At 46.1% G+C, this 16498-nt stretch overlaps 2 protein-coding genes across 6 annotated transcripts in view; one reads left to right on the plus strand and one right to left on the minus strand.

Moving 5' to 3' along the window:
• STK4 (serine/threonine kinase 4) overlaps window positions 1-9609 on the minus strand; it is a 47867-nt gene extending 38258 nt beyond the window's left edge. For 2 of the 5 annotated variants that reach the window (XM_054845032.1, XM_054845030.1), the window contains exons 1-9: window positions 9461-9607; window positions 6798-6878; window positions 5801-5929; window positions 3768-3882; window positions 2710-2874; window positions 2136-2303; window positions 1437-1574; window positions 658-786; window positions 159-212 (exon numbers count right to left, since the gene is read on the minus strand). In XM_054845032.1, coding sequence (XP_054701007.1) covers window positions 159-212; window positions 658-786; window positions 1437-1574; window positions 2136-2303; window positions 2710-2874; window positions 3768-3882; window positions 5801-5929; window positions 6798-6878; window positions 9461-9492 — 1011 coding nt within the window. In that variant the 5' untranslated portion in view covers window positions 9493-9607. Of the gene's footprint in view, window positions 1-158; window positions 213-657; window positions 787-1436; window positions 1575-2135; window positions 2304-2709; window positions 2875-3767; window positions 3883-5609; window positions 5691-5800; window positions 5931-6797; window positions 6879-9460 lie in introns of those variants that run through there. The other 3 variants (XM_054845033.1, XM_054845031.1, XM_054845034.1) reach the window with 3 other exon arrangements.
• Window positions 9610-9624: 15 nt separating this feature from the next.
• Window positions 9625-13939, plus strand: TOMM34 (translocase of outer mitochondrial membrane 34). The gene is made up of 7 exons (XM_054845035.1): window positions 9625-9797; window positions 9881-9980; window positions 10212-10364; window positions 11019-11176; window positions 11444-11588; window positions 12227-12353; window positions 12853-13939. The coding sequence occupies exons 1-7, from the start codon at window positions 9683-9685 to the stop codon at window positions 12949-12951; spliced, it is 897 nt and encodes a 298-aa protein (XP_054701010.1). The 5' UTR covers window positions 9625-9682; the 3' UTR covers window positions 12952-13939.
• Window positions 13940-16498: the final 2559 nt, after the last annotated feature.

The following is a 16498-nucleotide window of genomic DNA, read 5'->3' on the forward strand; positions in this document are numbered from 1 at the left end:
TGCCTTTTGTTGCCCATTTTATTTATTCAGGTTGAAGCAGGCAGAAGCTCAAAAAACAGCTTTCAACATGCTTCCCATGTTCACATGCTGTAACCACTGAAACAAGGAACCCGAACTTCAATTCACAGCAATCCCCTGAACACTTGTCATGCCCTCACCTCAGGTTTCTGTCGGTTGCTCTTGTGTGGTAGAAAGTTTCTATAAGGGGGGTTCTAAAGTACAACAATAGTAAAACAACATAACATACTTATATCATAGTGCATCACAGATTATATTATTATTTTATACTAGGAGAGCAGTCTAAGACCTGAATCTACAATGAAAAATTTCTCATTACTGCATAAATAATAAATCCATAATAATAATAGGAAAACGTATTGAGTCTTTTGCATACACTTTGTAGACCTATTCAATCGCAGGTCTCTAGCTACACTCCAAGCTAAACAGTAAGTCATACGCACTGGCTATCCCACTCAAATATAATGATCGAGCAGGGACCAAGCACCGGGTTAAGAAGTCATGAAGTAGAAAACTCGAGAACTAAGTCAAATCCATGAACAATTGGACAAAATATTGCAAACCCAACAAATAAGCAGCTAAGCCTTATGAAAGGAGAAAGAGTTTGGACTTTGTACACCATTGCTATTAAATACTCACTGAATTTTCTTCATCATCTTGATCGAGTTCACGCTGTTGCGCCTCTTGACGTTTCAGCTTGATATCCATTGCTTCATTAATCAAGTCTCGCAGAATTGACACTCCTTTGGCACTTTTAACAAACGGATGCTGAAAAACAAAAAATTTTGAAAACAAATAAGCACTGCATCTGAACCAAGATACGACAGTAAAACACTGTTACTATGGCCTACTTCCAATCAAAATTAAGGTTTAACTCAATACATTACTAAAATAAAAATCCAATACTCCTCTTTGGCACATGAGGGAGACCTACCACCCTCCAAACAAGATCATGCTCCAAAGGCACGACTACTGTGGGACCTTGGGCTCATTCCCCTTCCACAACTCTACTTATTCCTTTCCTTAGCAGCTTAGCTGTCAAGAACCAATTACACAGATCATCACCATGCCTAGAGCATTCCAAGCAATCACTTTCATTTAGCCTCCCCTTTTTAGTGTTTTAAGAGGCAGTTTCTTGGCAGCGCTGGTGAGAATTTGAAAGTAAAAAAAACAACTCCAAAAGCCAAACAAACAAAAAACCAACCCAAAGACGACAAAGATAGGAAGTTGAAGCTAGACTGGTTCTTAGAGAAGAACCGAAAAGTTGAAGTTAAGGTTTTTAAAATGACATATTAAAAAATAAAATCTATAGTAAGCAGGAGCAGCAAGAAATGAAACCAACATCCCAACAGACACGCAGCACTGCCTATCCTACCAAGTCTTTTCTAGAGCTTACATTCTGGTAAGAAAAGACAGACCTGCAGAAGCTGTGTTGCAGTGGCACGCTGCTCTGGGCTCTTCACAAGACACTGTTTTACAAAGTCTGTAAAATTGTCTGACCAGAGCTCTGGTTTCCGGAATGTTGGAGGCGGATTGGTAGGAATCATGAAAATTGCCTGAAAACAGAAGAATACTCCAGATTACCAAACAAAGCTTAAAGCTTTCCAACAATACAATATAAATACACACAAACATACACTGGTACTAAACAATGATAGACATTTCAGGTTTGCTGCTTCTGAAGAGTTTGTGTCAATATTATACACAAATTTCCTCATCAGGATCTAGTAGCAAGAAATCAGACTTCTCTTACTGAGTGCTTACACTTCTGCCTGAGCCATTATATGCCCCAAATGGTGTGGACCTGCCATTTTTAAGTCTTGAAAATTTGTGCTTGCATAAAAAAAATTGCTTTGGATAATACAGCTGAAAATATGTTTCTTCACACCCATAGCTGCAGCTATGTCTTAACAGAAGAGGATCACGATTTCCCTTCCCATGCAGATTCTCCTTCTCAAAGACTTGGTTTTCATTTAATCAACAGTACAGAGAACTGACAGAAAACAAATCATTTACTCTAAATTAAACCAGGATAGCATGTTGATAGGTTATTCAACCAGCTATAGTAGCAAAACCTTTCCATACAGCAATACATTTCAAAAGGCCACAGTCCTTACTCTCATAGGATGAATATCTGCATACGGTGGTTTGCCTTCAGCCATCTCTATTGCAGTGATTCCCAGAGACCAGATGTCTGCAACACAGTTATACCCAATTTCTTGAATCACTTCTGGAGCCATCCAAAATGGGGTCCCTATAACTGTGTTCCGCTTTGCCATGGTGTCCTGAGAAGAGCAGGATAAAGATGCAGACAATAGCAGTTGTATTAGCAGCAAACATTCATTAATGAATTATAACCCTAATTATCTTCCACTTGTGTGCATGCATATTATTAGACTCAGCAAGACTGGGATACAGAGGGCTGCAAAGAGGAATTGAAATACGCTTACAGAAGTTACAAATACTCTGAAGAAAACAACAAATGCTATTGCAAACCATTACTTGGGTCAAATGGCTCCCACAGAGGAAGCTCTGCTCTAATCCCTTGCTGGTTTAGCATCTCATTGTGTTGATGTAAAGGGCTAAAAACCAGTTTAGAACAATTTCTCAAAGTCTCCACAAGTACATCATACTCACATGCAGGTTAAAAAGATGAACTGAAGCATACACAACCATCTTGCTTTTACTTACTGTAAGCTGTCCTGCCACTCCAAAATCTGCAAGTTTAGCATGTCCCTCAGTATTCAGCAATATATTTCCAGCTTTGATGTCCCTGTGTATTTTCCTCATAAAATGCAGGTACTCTAGTCCTTTCAGTGTTGATTGCACTATTGTAGCAATTTCCTCCTCTGTGAGCTAAAGAAAAGAAGAGTTACTGCCAACCTATCAGTTGCCGAGAGGTAACACTATTGTGTTTCACAGAATCATAGAATGGTTTGGGTTGGAAGGGACCTCAAAGATCACCTAGTTCCCACCCCCCTGCCATTGGCAGGGACACCCTCCACTAGACCACGTTGCCCAAAGCCTCATCCAACCTGGTCTTAAACACTGCCAGGGATGGGGCCTCCACAACCTCTCTGGGCGACCTGTTCCAGTACCTCTACCATCCTCACGGGGAAGAATTTCTTTCTAACATCTAGTCTAAATCAGCCCTCCTTCATCTTAAACCCATTCCCCCTTGTCCTGTCACTACACTCCCTGACAAACAGTCCCTCACCATCTTTCCTGTAGGCCCCCTTCAGGTACTGGTAAACCACAATTAGATCTTTCAGTTCATGTTTTCCTGAGATTCACTAATTGCCATTTAATTGCCTTCACTAATGGTTGCCATACTAATGGGAAATTAGTTAGCAGCTTACAGCATTATGTAGTAGAATTAGATTACAACCAGCATACATATACACACATACCATCTCACAAACCATAACCCTTTCTCAACTAGTAATTATTATCCTGCAATAACCAAAGTAAGGCAAAGTAGAGTCTGTTATTCGGAATCGGTCTGGGTTTTCAGGAAAGCCAACAAACCAAAACCTGCTCCACCGATTACATTATGCAGGTAACCAAAACTCAATCAATGTAATCAGCTTTCTCATTTTCAGCGGAACAAAGGACTTGCATCTCGAGTTATGGCCAATGGTTATGGCAGGCATTGAACATCGTGAGAATTATGCCCAAACTACTCAGCTTCCTTCAGCTGCTGGACACCCCTATTTCCCATTCAAACATTCAAAGGAGAAAGGACGTACAGTTTTATTTCTTAATCGAATAATATCAGACACAGATCCAGCGCCGCAGTATTCCATGACTATCCACAGGTCTGTGTTCTTAAAATAGCTGCCATAATATTTCACCACGTGAGGACTATGAAGTGTGAAAAGAAAAGAAAACAAAGGGTCAGATACCAGTAACCAGCATAACTGAAGAAGTGCAATACATGGCAGAGACCCTAAGAAAGTTTTTAGAAATTCAGAGCTGAAGTGCCCCTGAAACCCTGATCAAAAGCATTCCAAAACAGTCTGAACTTGCACAGGGCTACTGCAGTCCTGCCAAGCCTCTTCCCCACAGCAATGCTCATCTGACCTGCCAGTAAGTCAGTTCAGGGAGCTAAACCTGAAAATAAATGCTATAATAATAAACCACCTGAAAATAAATGCTATAGAAATAAGGAGCCATGAGCCTTCAATCTGGTTTAGCTCCCTGAACCAGGTTACAACAAGGTCAGTGCTGTGGCAAGCAAGACAGCAGGACAAGGGAGTGAGGAACAGACCATGGCCACCCCTGGGAAAGCTGCTGCAGGGCATTTGCAACCAAACAGAAACACTGAATAAGGTCCAAAGTTTGCTGGAAAACAGCTAGAATGTTCACTAAGAGGAATGTTCCCCCACTACCACACACAACTACTTGTATCTAGAATTTAGTCCAGCATGTATTTTAGGAATCTTGTACAACCTAAAGCTGTCTCTCAGAGTCAGCTAACTGGTTGCCCAAAAAGCAACCAACCTAATCAAGTATATTGGTCAGAATAACCATCTGTCCTCTGGAAAAGGTAAAGCACCAAACTCACAGAAAGACTAAAGAACAAAAGTGTGCTTAATCTATTCTCTGCTGAATATTTTCTAATGAAAAACTGTAAAACTAGCAAGTCAGTCACACCACACTGTGTCCCTTAATGTTTGCGTGGAAAAGATGATGCTCCAGTGTTTTACTCCCTCTGCTGTTCATAACTGTAAGGTCTGTCTTTTAGGCCTGACAATGTTAATATTTAACTTCTTTTAATAGAGAGGCACTTAGTAATGCTTTCTAAGTTACACAGTAAGATTTTTCACAAGCAAATTCCTTTAAAGTTACGTTTTGTTGTCTGCCACCAGTCACCTTCATTTAAAGATAGTGAGAGTGAAGTGCAAGAAAGTGACTGGAACCATAGTTTTATATTGTTAATGCAATTTATTTTAAATCATTTTCTATGCCTGAAGTCCAAAGTAGTGTTTCTTAAGGCCACTTATTTCTTCATAACACCAGAAGAAATTAGTGTATTTTAAACTTTCAGCCTAGGATACACTTTGAGAGGAGGTCTTCTGCACCCACGAGCTCTTCGTTAGCTTAGTACACCTTTTCCCATAAGAACCATGCAGAGACAACCCAGAGCGCCAACCATCAGTCTGCAGAACTGCCAGCAAGTTATTCTGGGGATGCTCGGATCAGCAGACAGCTTGTATTGCAGTAGAACCTGCGCAGGCAGAAAACGGCCGGGAAGGACAATTCTGCCACCCAAGCAGATGACAGCACGTAGATGATGCACATGCAAGAGCAGTCATGCATTAGTGGCTCTCATCCACGTGCCCCTTAACAAAAAAAACTAAACAAAACCCCCTCTTCTAACAGTTTTCTATGTCCATACCAAAAGTTGTTTAGACTTTATTACCCCTTTGGACAAGGGAACTGCTGTTGAGCACACAGTCAAGTTACCACTGTTCAACAAGTGATGGCGCGTGGGGAGAACCGCAGTAACTGCTCACAGGCAGCAAGTGCAAGGTTATTCAACTTAGCTTAACGCTTTTTTGTTGCAAGCTCCATTTTTGTTGTCTTACCTTTGCTTGGATTAACACTACCCAAATGGTCAGTTAACATGACTCAGTTGATACGAGGTAACTTGATCGTACAAGTCCAGCCTTTTAAAAAACATTTAAGGCAACATCATGGCTTTTATTTGATTAAATGCTGGATCATAGACAATGCTTTTCTTTACAGACCGATAATGGGTTTTGCAGTATACATTTACCTGTCACATTGCTGCATTATGGATATTTCCTTTATAATCTCTTGCAGGTCAGATTCCACAGGAACTTGCTTAATTGCAACAACTTGACCTGTTTCTTTATGGATGGCTTTGAACACGCTGCCATAGGAGCTATGAAACAAAATATTAAACACACACATATATTGAAAGCAGTAACATTTTAAAAATGCAAGTCTTATGGGTTTGCTTTTTGCAAGTGCAGACATCAGGTAAAAAATTAACTTTCCTCCTGCTAAAAATATTTTGTCTTTTAATGTAAATAATCAGTCCACTAGCTTCTGAACACTGTAATAATACATATAAGTCACACCACACTGAGATGGTCAGAAAGGAGCCAGCCATCATTACATTGCTCATAGGTTTGGAAGGGCCTTTTACACAAACCCAACAAATGTAATTCTCTCTCTTCCCAGCAGGCAGTACCAGCTGAGCATCAGTAAGAACTGCACCTCTGATCAGAGAGGTTTGCTCGTTCTTGTCAGGTATTATCTGTCTTATTTCCAGCTTCTTTACTGACAGCATCTGGGCAGATTTACAACACAGTTTTTTCAAATGAACTGCTTAAGACGACAAACATGTCACTTGCTGAGCATTCCCTTGCTGCTCTGCCTTACCAAGCACACAATGCAACAGAAGTTCACTTCCACCACGCAGATTTTCCGCAAGAGGTACCAGGGATGAACCACAAAACCTCTCGAGTTCCCACAGAGCCCTATCAACTCCAGATTGGCATTTTTCAACAAGGTTTTAACTCCCTACTGCTGAGTTGTACGCTACTGTTTGGATTAAGATATCTTACTCCTGGGAAACAAATTCTTTATTCTGTAACTAACCAAACACAGTCACTATGCTAGGGCGTATCGTTGGAGTAACAGGATCATGACAAAAGTGAAAAATCAGAGACTGCTGAACATGTATCCATTATATAGATTTGTTCTTAGAAAAACGTACACTGGGCATGTTGGAATAGAACACATACCCTTCTCCAAGCTTCTCCAATACATCAAAAACCTCTTCAGGTTGTTTGGTTAAACTGTCTTCATCTAACTTCTTCAGCTGCCTGTATATGTAAGAATAGAGAAATTATTACATTTAGTTTTATGGCAGTTTGGGCTTTGTTGAAACAGAAGAATAAATAGCACCGCTTAAATGTACGCAAGGCTTAGCACGAAGTAAATTGATTATGAATTAAGTTTATTTCACCTGACCAGGAGACTGAATATTATTAGCATCCAATAGCAAAAGAGGACTAGGAATTACAGAGAACAGAATTTGATCAGGCACACAAATCTACAGCTCCTCTTTGTGGAAACACATCTCAGGATCAACACAACACTGCACAGTCTTACAGCTATTGAACATATCTGCTGAAGTTCAGTATCTTGTACTGAAGGATATGTACTAAGGCCATGCAAAAGGGAACATCATCTGCCCTGATGCCTTAGAGTATACGTGGAATACATCTGTTGGGAGGAAGGAGGCAATACTGATCTCGCTTGTACATTTTTAACATCAGAAGTTCAGATTTTGACTTTGTGGGCCTGGACATCACTAGGAGAATTGTATCAGGTTAAAAAAACCCCAAACAACCAACCCACCACAAACCCCCCAAAAACCAACCAACCAAAAAAAAAACCCAAAAGGAAACTCGTCTTTGACTCCTTTAGAATCTTAACACTGGTCCATCCCTCTTAAATTCATTGCTAATAAGAGTCAGTTGAAATACCTTCTAGGGAAAAAACTCCATGCTATGTACTGTGATCCTTCCCTTCACCCACAATACAACTTTCAGGGTGATTCCGAACACAATGCAACAAGATCAGCTGCATTTGTTTCAGTCCACCTCTACCACACCAGAGAGCAAGTTTACCAAGAAACCTCCTGCAACAGCTAAGGATTACATAAAGAAAAGGTTCTGAAATAAAAAAACCCTCTGAACTCCCTAAACCAGCTCATACAAGTTTTTGAAACACAGAAAGTTATTAGTCTCAGAGTTTTCAGAACTTACTGGTCTCACAGTGAGCAGTGTTTAAAGTGAAACGCATGTTGTCGCCTGCAACTGCAAATTACTACTGAAGGCTCTTACTGCTGCTGTTAAAGATGACTCCAGCCACAAGCTTGCTAATTTTAATACTAAACATATAATTTTTTTCCCCAATCTCTTCAGAAACAGAGTGAGAAATCACTCATTGATCCCTGGGTACTATGTTTATGCACAAAAGCCGTATAGGAGGAGCAGCTCATGCATGGAGTACATACAATGGCTTCCTGAAGCAAAGGAAACATCATAAAGAAGCAGACTCAGGAAGTGGTGAAATACTGAAAGTCGTCAGTAGCTTCCCTGTTAAGATAAGCAATAACCAACAGAATGTTACTTGTCCTTGTGAAAACAGGGAGCAAGGAAGGTGCGGGAAGGGCAGAAAAAGGAAAAACAATAATAATAATAATAAAAAAAAGTATCAGTGACCACAGAAGCCACCATTTCCAAGGAGCCCAAAAAGTGGCGATGCCAGAGACATCCTAACCTCAGCAAAAAGGATCTAAGGACTAAATTCTATTTAAAAAAAAAAGAAAAAAGCTTTTCACATACCCGAACACAATAACCAGACAACTACTGCACTTGCATCAAACTACCTCATCTCTGCTACAATCCGGGAGCACAATTACTTTGCACGGTCCAGTTCACCCAGCGCACTCGGTGCTGTCAGAGACACACTCTGCCTCTTTCTGCACGTCTGTACAACACGGGTACGACAGCCACACAAACCCAATCTCGCCTAAGCTGTTACTCAGATCTAATCTGAATCACCTTCCAGTTAAACAATCGCATAAGCAATTATAGAATAAAACCAGACTTTTTCTTCTTTTTTAATGGAAGATACATTGCTCTTTTGTTTAACCAAAAAAAAAAATAGACGCTTTATATCACCAAAGACCGGAGTTTCCTTTGTTCGCTGCCAGAAGCGTTGCCCGGACCCAGCTGCAAACCAGCGATAGCGTTTGACAGGCCGAACTCGCTCCCAGCCCTGCTCCGCCGCAGCCCGGCGCTCAGAGACAGGCGGCTCCCGGCTCCGCCCCGAGCTCGCCCCGACACCCCTCGAGGAGCCGGGCTCGCACCGCGCTGGGGAGACCGGGCCCGGCAGAGGCAGCGCCCGCACGGCACCGGGAGGGCAACGGACCTGCCCGCACCTCAGCCGGAGGGAAGAAGAGGTCATTACAGCGGCACGGGTCAGCACAGCCACGTTAACCGGTGGGAGCTTCCGCAGCCGCCGGTATTTCGGTTTAAGCCATTTTTCCACCACCTGAGCTCGGTGATGTCACAGCACGGACCTACCGGCGCCGCCCGGCTCGTCCCGGTACGAAGCGACTAACGCCAAGGGCCCTGCGGCCCCGGCACTCCTCCAGCCGCTGCCCGCCAGCTCGGAACGACGTGCACCGGCAGAGCCCCGGAGAGGCGGAGGGGCAGGAGCTCGGCACGGCCAGCTGCCCCGCTCCCGCCGGCGCCAGGCCCTGCGCCGACACCGCTCAGGCCCGGGACGCGCCGGCAACAAGAAGGCCGCGACACCCACACGGGCCGGCCGGAACGCAGCACCCCCGGTCCCCACGGGGATACACCAGCCGCCCGCCCTCCCCCTTACTTACCGGCGCGGGTGCCGCAGCTGCACCGTCTCCATAACGCTGCGGGGCGGCGGCCAGTCGGTGGAGCCGTCAGCCGGTCGGTCGCTCCCTCACCCCTCCATAACTGCCCGCCGCTTCCCCGCTTCCGCCCACCGCCGGAAGCCAGCGGGGAGCGCCCGCCCCCGCCCCGGCAGAGAGGGGCGTGGCCTCTCCCGGTCCCGGCCCGGCGCGGGCGGCAGCGGCGCGATGGCGGCATCGCCCAGCGCCCTGCGTCGGGCCGGCAACGAGGAGTTCCGCCGCGGGCAGTACGGGCCGGCCGCCGCGCTCTACACCCGCGCGTTGGCGCTGCTGGAGGCCGCAGGTATGGGGCGCCCTGAGCCGGGACGGGGCGGGCGGGCGGACCGACCCCGGCTGAACCCCTCTCCTGTTTGTGTCCCGGCGTAGGGGAGGCCGCCGCCGAAGAGCGGAGCGTGCTGCTCGCCAACCGCGCCGCCTGCCACCTCAAGGACGGCGCCTGCAGCCTCTGCGTCGCCGACTGCAGCGGGTGAGCTGCGGCGGGGCCGGGGGTGGCGGGGCCGGGGGTGGCGGGGCCGGGGGTGGCGGGGCCGGAGCGCTCATTCACTTGCTCCTCCGCGTTGGGTGAGGGCGGGGGGCGACACAGGGGCGGCGGCAGCCCCGGAGCAACGCCGGCCAGGCCCAGCCGCGTCCGAGGCCGCCCGCCCCGCAGGCCCGCCGGGCTCACGCCGGCGGCGGCGGCTCTTCCCCTCTGTCGCAGCGCCCTCGACCTGGTCCCGTTCGGGATCAAGCCCCTCCTCAGGCGGGCCGCGGCCTACGAGGCCCTGGAGAGGTACCAGCTGGCCTACGTGGACTACAAGACCGCGCTGCAGGTGGACTGCTCCATACAGGCGGCACACGACGGCGTCAACAGGTAACGCTACACGGTGCTCTGAGCGGGTGGTGCCCAGAGGCTTGGGAGTACGGCAGCTTCTGCGAGCCTTGCCTTGTTTCCGCAGCCATGTCAGGAGCAAGCTGGGTCCCGAGGACACGGGTGAAGCAACCGAGGCCTCTGATGGTTGGCGCAGGCTTGGCCGTGCTCCCTTTGTCTGCCAGCACCCTTAGCTTCTGTCAGAGTGCTGGTTGAGGGCTGGGAATGAATTCCCTGGGACTGTTTCTGCTTTGCTCGGTGCCTGTTTTAAAACAAATAACACACTACAGGCTCCAGTGCCCTGTGCGTTAAGCCTCCCTATGCTGACTGGTTTTACAGGCTGCCATAGTCCTTTTCTCTTGCTGGAGCTGTCTGCTTCACTGCATCGCTTGCCAGGCTGAGGAGCAACCCGCACAGCTCTTGCTTGCCTGAGCACTGACAGTCCCAGCCCTTGTCCTGTGGTATTTTTAGCCCTGAAGAAGCTCCTTTCATTAATGTCCTGTCTGTAGAAGGAACTTAGTTTAGATCGTGTAAAAGGGTTAGTGGAGAGATGCTGTCCTAAGTACATGAGCCAGGTTAAAAAGTGACCTTGCTGGCTAGGCAACTGCATGGCCCGTCCAGCCAACAGACAGAGTGACTGCCAGCTGTCTCTTCCAGGATGACTAAAGCCCTGCTGGAGAAAGATGGCGTGAACTGGCGCCAGAAGCTCCCACCAATCCCCACGGTCCCTGTTTCTGCCCAGACGAGGTGGAGCATTCCTTCTGCTGGAGCCCCCGAGGCAAACACTCCTGCAACTGCATCACAGGGAGAACCAGGTGAGAGCGTGCCCTTGGGCCCAGCACAGAGCCCTGTTGCTCAGAAGGGTGATGAACAAGGCAGCTGCCACGCCTGCTTGGCATGTCTGCAGCTGGGGCTGAGGCCTGGAGAAACCTGGGCCTGGTTCTGCCACAGCCTCTTTGGTCTATTCTGGCTCCTTTGATGTCTGTGTGTCTCATCTCTGGTATGGGGATATTTGCTTTCTGAGAGTCTGCACTGATCTTGTCAGTTTTATAGCGTTCTGTATTCTTTCACGCTGTTTCCAGACCAGACTGCTGCTGGCACGGAGAGAGCTCGAACTCTGAAGGAAGAAGGAAATGAACTTGTAAAGAAAGGAAACCATAAGAAAGCAGTTGAGAAGTACACTGAGAGTTTAAAGCTCAAACAGGAATGTGCAACTTACACCAACAGGTACTACTCAGCTCTTTGCCCAAGTACTTCTTGGGCCTTTATAAAAGCCACCGTGGTACTTCTGACAGAGCTGTCTAATGTTTGCTCCCAAACAAATGAATAAAACAAAAACACCCACACGTTTGCTCCAAGTGCAGTCTGCCCTGTAGTTTGTATAATGTTCTTTGATCAAATACTGCAAAAACTCTTGGAGACACTCAGCTTAGGGCTGCTAAGGGTTTTCTCCCTTTAATGCTTGTCTGCCAGGACTGTGTTACTTTCAGTAGTGTCTGCTGCCCCATGAACCACAAACTGCAGACTGCTATACTTAAAGACTCAAAGTACTTCTAAGGCAATTGCAGCAAGCAGAACATATTGTGGGCTGGTATAACTAGGAACCTCTGTGCAGGCTCTTAGCTTTACAGCAGGTTGCTCTAAAAATCTTTTTTTTTTTAATCTGAAAAACTGTTTCCACTTTCCCCCCTTATAACTGAAACAAACTTGAACTCAAAAGTAAGATTACATAGCATATGAGGATAAAGACTGTTTTTGGAGTCCAGCTTTGTGCTGCGCAGGGGTTGGCTGAGATCTGCTACATATGTTGCAGCAGTATACGCTGCTTTTAGCCAAAGGTCTCCAACCAGGTATCTGTATTGCAGAGCTCTCTGTTACCTGAATCTGAAGCAATACAAAGAAGCAGTACAGGACTGCACGGAAGCTCTGCGGTTAGATCCTACAAACGTTAAGGCACTCTACAGGCGTGCTCAAGCACTTAAGGAACTGAAGGTAAGCCAGAAGTTTTTGAACAGTTTTAGGCTAGGAGTAAAACTAGTCAGTGTGTGATCAGGGCAAGAGACACCATTTGGAACTCATTTCTGGGCTAGACAACATCTGCCATCAGATAGCTGAGACCTGTGTGGACTGGGGGGATTTTCTTTCACATCACTATTTGCTGGTTGGATGTTGTGTGTTTCTCAGCACCGGGTCCTGTTTCTGGAGATGCTGGAAACAGCAACGTGTTGTGTTGAGCTTTATCTTATTGTGTCTGGGGAAAGATTCTCTAGGAGTACTGCATTGGTGTTGGACTCAGAACCCACTTGAGTGATGAAATTGTCTTCTCAGCCTTAGTTTAAGCGTGTTTCAGAACAGCTACATTGATGCCAGTGCTTAAGCAACTATACAGAGGGAGTCACGGGCTTAGTTGTGTTGCGGGGTGGTAATTCTGCACCAAAAGCCTTAGGCTGCATTTTCAACGTACTAACACTTAAAAACATTCTCCTTCTAGGATTACAAATCAAGTATTGCTGATATCAAGAGCTTGTTGAAAACTGAACCAAAGAACACAGCTGCACTGAGATTACTGCAAGAACTGAACAGAGCCTAGGGTAACCAAGCAACAAGGGAAGCTTTGTTTTCCACTGCAGAAGAAAGCTTTTTCCCTTCTGATGCTGTTACAGGGACCAATCTTAATGCAGGATCGGTATTGAAATGTTATCTTCCACTGCTGCTGAGATGTAACAGGTTCTGTGCCAGCACAATGAAGGTTAAGACACACATTCTGTATAAAACTCTATTATCTGGCTCTAAGATAATTCAAAGTTTGAATGCCCCTCCCTGAGAGGCATAGAGGTTAACTTCCCTGGTTGAAGTCAACTTGCCTGTAATTATTTGCCTCAGGGACTTTTTCCATGTTGGCTAAGTTGCATGTGAAGTGGCTGTTCTCTTTCTGAAGAGCTACAGAGGTGTGTTTTTGTTGTTGTTTGGGTGTTTTCTTTTGTCCTTATGCAGGTGACAGTTTTGCTGCATTTGTGCTGCTATTACTTAAGTAAGGTTGCTGCAGGAACCGCTGCAGCTGCCTGAGCACCATGTACCATCCTTGTAACAGATGCACAGTTACTTGCACAGAGCCGAAATTGTTCCCTTTCCCACTTGATGCCTGCTGGCCCTCAGCTGAGTTTCTGCTGCTTACTGTGGCTGGGCAGATGTTTACAGTAGCAGCTTTCTTTTATTTTTAATTATTCTGCACATTAAAGAAAACAGCAGCAAGTTAAGCCTGCCTTGTTACACTGTGCACTACTTTTTTCAGATTCTGGGTGCTTGGGAACTTTACAGTTGTTTTTTGTGGGAGTTTTTTGTTTGTTTTTTAAAAACCACTTTAGCTCCTCTGTGCCTTTTGGAGCAGTTACTATAGATTGTTACAGGGAGGAGGATATGCAGTGTGGCTTACTACTTCATTGCATGTTTATACTTTTTGATTTTCTCCTTATCTGGTATTGATGGCACTGACTTAAAAGGGTAAGTAAAGTGATACTTGGAGTTACTCTATGAACCGTTAAACCCAGTTCTCATTAAAGCCATGTTTATTTTCACTTTAGAGCTGTGTTTTTTCCGCCATGATGGATGGTATAGAGGAACTGGAACACTTTAGCCACTTTACTTCATACTGTCCCCTCTTTTTGCCAGAGGGGTTCAAGCGCTGCTGTACAGAACCTTGCTCTGTCAGGTGGTGACAATACATCAGAGCCTCTAACCATTGCTCAGCCTTGCACGCTGTGCACTGGTAGAGTGCTTTAACTAGTAAGTCAGGACACTGGGCAACACTAGACCTGAGCCAACTTACAGTACAAGACCAGGAGATAGAAAATAGCCCATTAGTCAGAGTTCAAATATCTGTTTCATATGTCTCCCAGCAGTCAGGGTTTCAGGCAGGTACCCCACCAAACTGAATTTAGAGAGCAGACAATCCCTCTAATGCCATTAAAGACAAAGACTTCTTCTCCTAGCCTGACATTAAGTAACTTTTTGTAGGTCCCAGAGCTGTACTCCATCAGCTGTAATGGGCCAGGGCTTGAAACAACTCCCTGAGGGGCACAAATTGCTCTGTTCACTCCCGCTTTTAAGCGCCACAGCTCCATTGATCCTGCAGCCAGCACTTGCCCAAGCTTTTAGCAGGTACGTGTGATGGATTTCAGGGTGGGGAGGCACAGGCCAGCAGAGGAAGGTCACAGAATACAGGAGGAAGACTGGCTTCACTTAAAGTTAAGAGCTATCCTTGTAAGAGCCCTGCTGATAGCTGCCCTGTGGAACTACACCACCTCTAAGCAGCAGCAATGTGGTTTTGTTCCTTATCTCTCAGACTTTCCCTTGCAATACCAGCAGGTAGGAAAGATCAAGCACAGCAACAAGCCACACTGCTTAAGCCCAGGGTCACTTCTGCTCCCATCTCTGTTCTGTTCCAGCACCAGTGCTGCTGTCAGTGCAGGACACTGCCCAGGCATGCCGCGGTAGTGCCATGCATATGGGCAGAGTGCTTGCCAGAGGCACATCTTCATCTATCCCTTTCAAAAGCCACAGGAACTGTTCCAAACTAGAGGCTCCAGATTCACATTTGCATTGCTGCTCCTGCCTCGATTCCCTAAAGCCTCACACTTCCCTGAGGAGTTCAGCTAGGGAGCTACTCTGAAAACTTTCCAGTATCCTCCAGTATACATGGGGATCCATCTCCAACTTCACCTTTTCTGATAAAGATTTTAAAGATCACAGTCTTTGTTCATGTCATTTCTTAGGCTATTCTGGTGTCCCCGTGTTCCTTGGCCCCACTCTGCATTCCCTCTAGCTTTACAGCTCTCTTCTCAAGCCAAGACATCTAGCATTGCAGGTGGTGTTACTGGCACATCTGAACTGGCCCATTAACCTGAAAAAAGGTTGCAGACAAGCTAGCCAACAGCAGAAAGGTTACCTGTACAGTTCCGTTCCAGTTTCTTACATGCATTATACTCATGCAGAAACACATTTTTTCCTCTAGGGACTATGCATAAAAGCTTCCAGCCAGTTACGCTTTGGGAGAAATAACAAAGGTCCTGTATATTAGGTGGATTAAAGTCCTTTATAAGCATCTCACTGAGGAGGAGATATCTAAATAGTGCACAGTTCAGGCTGAGGCATCCACTATGAGGAAAAGAAATATTTAAGGAGGTCAGAGGAAGAATTGGCAAAACAAAAAGCAAGAAAAAGGAATGATGAAAAGCCCCAGGGAAGAGTTCCAGCTGAGCAGAACAGACACCATGCAGGAGCAAACGTGTAAGTGGTTTTATCAGAATGCTGGAAGGAAAACGAGAGGTAGGAGGGATGACTCAGCAGCCAGCTGAAGTGAGAGTATGATACAGCACAGAAGGAAGATTGAGGCAGCAACACCAGCACACAAGTTGGACGGAAAGAAGGTAGGTGGTGCTGGCGGAGGTGTGCTCCCGGCAGCTCAAGGAAGCAGTCAAGTAAGGTCAATACATCACCAGTCGAGTACCAAGGAGCCTCTAGGGACCAAAATTCCTTTCCTAAATAGGAAGAGCAGAGCATTAAGGCCAGGGTGATGACAGCAACATGCTCTGGGAGAGGCCCAGAGAGCAGAACACAGTAATAATGGGTCCCAGCTACTCCTGCGAGCAGGGAGTACCCCAGTGGGATGCAGTGCGGTTATGAACGTTTGCAGGCCCAGCAGTGACACCTTGAAACCACTGGTCAGGAACACACATTGGAGAAGCAGCTTTAGATTTACAGCTGCTCCACAATACCTTAAAATCTGGGTCTTGTGCATCGCAGACACACGCACAGCGTGGTGACCAGCAGAAGACACTTGGTGCCAGTGCTCCTGCAGGTGTACAAGGTCCCTTACAAAAGGGGAACCACAGGAAGATGATGCCTTTTTAAAGGAAGTTAAAAACAGATAGCTAGAAAGGATAAAATCCAGGCAGATGGTATGAACTGTGCTTAAAGCCATCCTCCTAGAGAGTCAGAAAGGATTAGGAGAGGCCGTTGGTTGGCAATTTGTTCATTTAATGTCATTAAGGGTCATTGTATGTCCCTTCCTGTCAGCTCTCGGGACGCCTGCCCCACCAGCATCACAAGCTTCAAACGCTAATTGCGGTAGCCTGACC

The sequence above is a fragment of the Grus americana genome, chromosome 17 (genome assembly GCF_028858705.1).
Source record: "Grus americana isolate bGruAme1 chromosome 17, bGruAme1.mat, whole genome shotgun sequence".
NCBI lineage: Eukaryota > Metazoa > Chordata > Aves > Gruiformes > Gruidae > Grus > Grus americana.